At 47.7% G+C, this 1,933-nt stretch overlaps 1 protein-coding gene across 1 annotated transcript in view; it reads right to left on the reverse strand.

Moving 5' to 3' along the window:
• Positions 1–1,641: 1,641 nt before the first annotated feature.
• LOC104275525 (protein mab-21-like 2) overlaps positions 1,642–1,933 on the reverse strand; it is a gene marked incomplete at its 5' end in the record, with an annotated part of 706 nt that continues 414 nt past the window's right edge. Inside the window, 1 exon segment of the mRNA XM_009871503.1 lies at positions 1,642–1,933. This exon segment is cut by the window's right edge and continues 30 nt beyond it. Coding sequence (XP_009869805.1) covers positions 1,644–1,933 — 290 coding nt within the window.

The raw sequence follows: 1,933 nt of genomic DNA on the forward strand, positions 1-1,933 counted from the left end.
TCTCGGGCTTGTGCCTTTCGTTATTAACTTAAAGCACAAAAAAACCCCTCGAAATGCGAATGGCTGTTTCTTTCCGGATCCGTCCACAAAGAAACGGAAGTAGTCCTTTGGGGCAAGAATTTATATTTTTACACACAGTACCACCACCACCACCCCCCTTTCCCGAAGAAAGGACACGAAAACTTGCTGGAAACGCTCCGAGCCGGCTTTGGAATCTTTGGGGCGGCTCGAGCAGATAACGCTAACGTTTTTAAGGCTTAGAAACGCGATACGAATCCCGCGAATATTTATTTCTAAATCGTCCTGAGCAAACCGAAAAGCGAACTCGCTAGAGGACGAAATACAAGCAGTCGGGTAGAGCTTAGCTTTGGGAGCGGGCAGGACTCGGGGGAAGGACACCGGCAGTGTCTGGGCAGAGAGCGGCCGGGTGTGTTCGTGTGGGATCGGATGTTTTCCCTCCAGGTTGTTTTATCCGCTCGTTCCCGCTACGCTGTGGTGCGAATTTCTGCTGTACTTAAAAATCCGGGGAAAACAAATGTTTGTTTAAAAAAAATATCGAGCGGTTGCTCTAAAGCGCATTAATTATTCAGGGTAGATCTATACTCCCCTCGTGTCAAAGTCAAAGGGATCGCGCGTTCGCTCTGGGAAGCGAAAGCGATGAATTTTTAAAACAAAATACAAGCGTTTGAGATTTACTGGGGAAAAGGGAAAGAAAGCTGTAAGGAAAAAAAACAAAGGTGACGACCGTAGGGTGGAAAACGGCATGCTCTGACTGTCTAAATTCTGTCGAGCTGCTGTGCGACACTCCGTGTATTCCCAAGATTTAGAGGGGAAGCTTAAAGTCCTAGGAATATAGCAGTTGTCACATGCTGAACCTACAGAATAGATACGTGTTTTTTTTTTCTTAGATGCACTATTTTTATAGAAACGAAAGGGAAGTTTAGTAAACGTCAGTCAATATGCCAAGCTAAGGCTTCGGCTAGGTGTCGCGTTTAGACTATTTTTACGTCCCGTGTTTCCGTTTCTTTTAAAAATGTTACTTCCGAGGTTCAGAAAGAATCTCCTTGCCTGAATTTAAGAACCATTCACGAAAAGCCAGCGTAAAGTTAAAGTAATATTTTTATTACTATTTGCAACAAGTCAGTTGTGGGGCACATAATCTGACCTTGGCACCGAAATACATTTAACATCAGTAAAACTTTTTTAAAGGGAGATTTGTACATATAGTTAAATAAATTTTCACTTGGTGACAACATTCAGGCAAACAAGAGAGCATAAGAAAAGGACTATACACGGATTGGGGGGCAAGAAAAAAAAAAGTACCTTTCGGGTTTCGTTTTGAAGTCGCAAAAGTCCGATCGCTTCTTTTTGTGACTTTTTAAAAATTCACACTGGAGGAGGGGAGGAGAGGCTCTTTCTTCCCTTCTTCCGAGCACGGCGGTGAGAGTTTATGCCGGGAGAACCGTCTGCAAGTTTTTAAAGGCCGAGCTGCAGGTGGGTGGGAGGCGGCGGCGGGGCCGCGTTTCTTTCGCCGCCTCTTTCCGTCGTCGTTCGCGTTAAATAAAAAGTTTTTCAGGCGCTGTTGTTGTTTACGGAGGGGCGAGTTTTGTGCGCGGGTGGGGCGGATGGGGGTGTTGTTAACCCTATAGCTTGTCGAGGCTTTTGGGATTGGTGAGGATTTCTCTGGCTAGCCTCCAGGTCTGTTTGGCGGCGCTTTCCAGGGCCGAGTGGGGTTTGCCCTGGAAGAGGTCTAGGTTGGGTAGGAAGTAGTGGGGGCAGCGCCGGCACTGCAAGCAGGAGATGAGCTGCAGGAGGATGCCATTCAGCCGGTCGCCCAGGCACGCCTCGTCCCAGTCGGTCTCCCTCGGGTGCTTCTCGCAATCGTACAGCAGCAGCGTCTTCATGTGGGAGTTGTTGAGGCGCAGCCCCGGGC

The sequence above is a fragment of the Apaloderma vittatum genome, unplaced genomic scaffold (genome assembly GCF_000703405.1).
Source record: "Apaloderma vittatum isolate BGI_N311 unplaced genomic scaffold, ASM70340v1 scaffold29766, whole genome shotgun sequence".
Lineage (NCBI taxonomy): Eukaryota > Metazoa > Chordata > Aves > Trogoniformes > Trogonidae > Apaloderma > Apaloderma vittatum.